This window comes from Atta cephalotes, assembly GCF_000143395.1.
Source record: "Atta cephalotes unplaced genomic scaffold scaffold00018, whole genome shotgun sequence".
Classification (NCBI taxonomy): Eukaryota; Metazoa; Arthropoda; class Insecta; order Hymenoptera; family Formicidae; genus Atta; species Atta cephalotes.
The window spans coordinates 4,763,139-4,764,797 of record NW_012130082.1 but is presented as its reverse complement, the minus strand read 5'-3'; the positions used below and the strand labels follow the sequence as shown (position 1 = coordinate 4,764,797).

Below are 1,659 nucleotides of genomic sequence, written 5' to 3'. Positions count from 1 at the left end.
CCCCCCTCCTCTCTCTCTCTCTCTCTCTCTCGAACGCCCTGGAACGGCTCGATGCCGCAAACGACGGCGTCCGGAAACTTGAGCGTCACGCGGATCCTACAATAATAATCCCGCATCGCTATACGCAGAGCGAGAGAGTTTACGGAAAGTTCTTGCGTTTCGCGGAACGGTACATTGCGATTGCGATTCGAGAGGCCGCGCAGTGGTAGCGCAAGAAGTTCGATGGTGTGTCGCAGAGTGACAGTCGCATGATCCGGCGTACCGAATATAGCCGAGCACGACACAAAACGTCACGTCGTCGCGCGCGTTGGCAGTGGGGAGGATCGCCGCCGTCGTTGCCGTCGCCGTTGTCGTCGGTTTTCGACCAATCACGCTCGTGCTCACATCGCACCCCGCTACCGTCGCGTTATCCGTGTCGGTTCTTTCGCTTACCCGCCCATGCAAACGCGCCAGCAGTGGGGACGGGTAACCCCGGGGCGAGGGACAAGAGTGCGCGAACGGAGGGGAAACACGGCGGGGAAGTCGCTAATATCTGGGGCTCCGGCGGCCGCGCAACTCGCGCCCTAATCGAACTCTACGAGAGTCGGGTACTCTCCATCCCCACCGTCGTCGTCCGCTCCATCTCCCCTCATGCTCTTCCGCTCCTTGCTCATCCTCCTTCTCCTGCTTCTTCTCCTTCTCCGCTACCACTTCCTTGGCCTCCTGATCCCCTCGCACACCACGCGAGGGGCCACCCTTTCGCTCACTCTCGTTCGCTCTTTTCGTCGAGAAAGTACTTGAACGAGTACCAAGACCGAAGTTGTAGATAGAGACCTTGCAAGTAGTACTTTACGAGACGGAAAATTCGCCTTTCGATCTATTTCCAAACTTGCGCGTCGCGATTTCGCCAGAAATGATTGGCGTTCCCGTGGGATATCCTATATACTTTCACGCACACATACACACATGCAGTACTAAATTTCGATAAGTATTTTACCGATATCGATACACTGAGCCGCGTAGCTTTTGCGATAGGAGAATAGAATTAATTCAAATCATACATGAAATCTCTACGACAATCATTCCTGTCACGGCGGGGATTATGCAATCACCGGCAAAAACTTGTTTGCTACGTTGCGGATACTTTAAGTTTTTCTTTCCACACACACGCGCGCGCGCACACACACACGCGCGCGCGCGCACACACATACGCACACACGCACACGCACACACGCACACATATCTGTCTGAATCCTGAGAAAGAGGCGTAGCGAACGTGACTTAATTTCTTTCTTTAAGGATAAAATAAAATTAATCTTAATTGTGTACATGAAAACTCACCCCAGAATCAATTCCTTGAGTATTTGGTGTTGTAGCTCGCTGTTGTATATTGTGGAAAGCCTGAAAAGAGATACAATACCATGAATAAATTGTTTTTACATTATAGAAATACACAGTAAACGCATACATCTCTAAATTACATATTCTGACATATCTTAATTTTTAACATATTCATAGAAATATATATTGATAGATTCTGTTACATATCTTCTAGAACATTAAATATCTCTAATATGTTATTTACAATGCTCAACGTGTTATAAATTTGTAAAATAAAAGGTGTAAATAAGGAATCTGCACTATATATATATATATATATATATATATATATATATATAT

At 47.4% G+C, this 1,659-nt stretch overlaps 1 protein-coding gene across 1 annotated transcript in view; it reads right to left on the bottom strand.

Annotated features, from left to right (window-relative positions):
* LOC105618818 (trithorax group protein osa) overlaps positions 1–1,659 on the bottom strand; it is a 23,903-nt gene that overhangs the window by 15,642 nt on the left and 6,602 nt on the right. Inside the window, exon 4 of the mRNA XM_012200347.1 lies at positions 1,321–1,380. Coding sequence (XP_012055737.1) covers positions 1,321–1,380 — 60 coding nt within the window. The remainder of the gene's footprint in view (positions 1–1,320; positions 1,381–1,659) is intronic.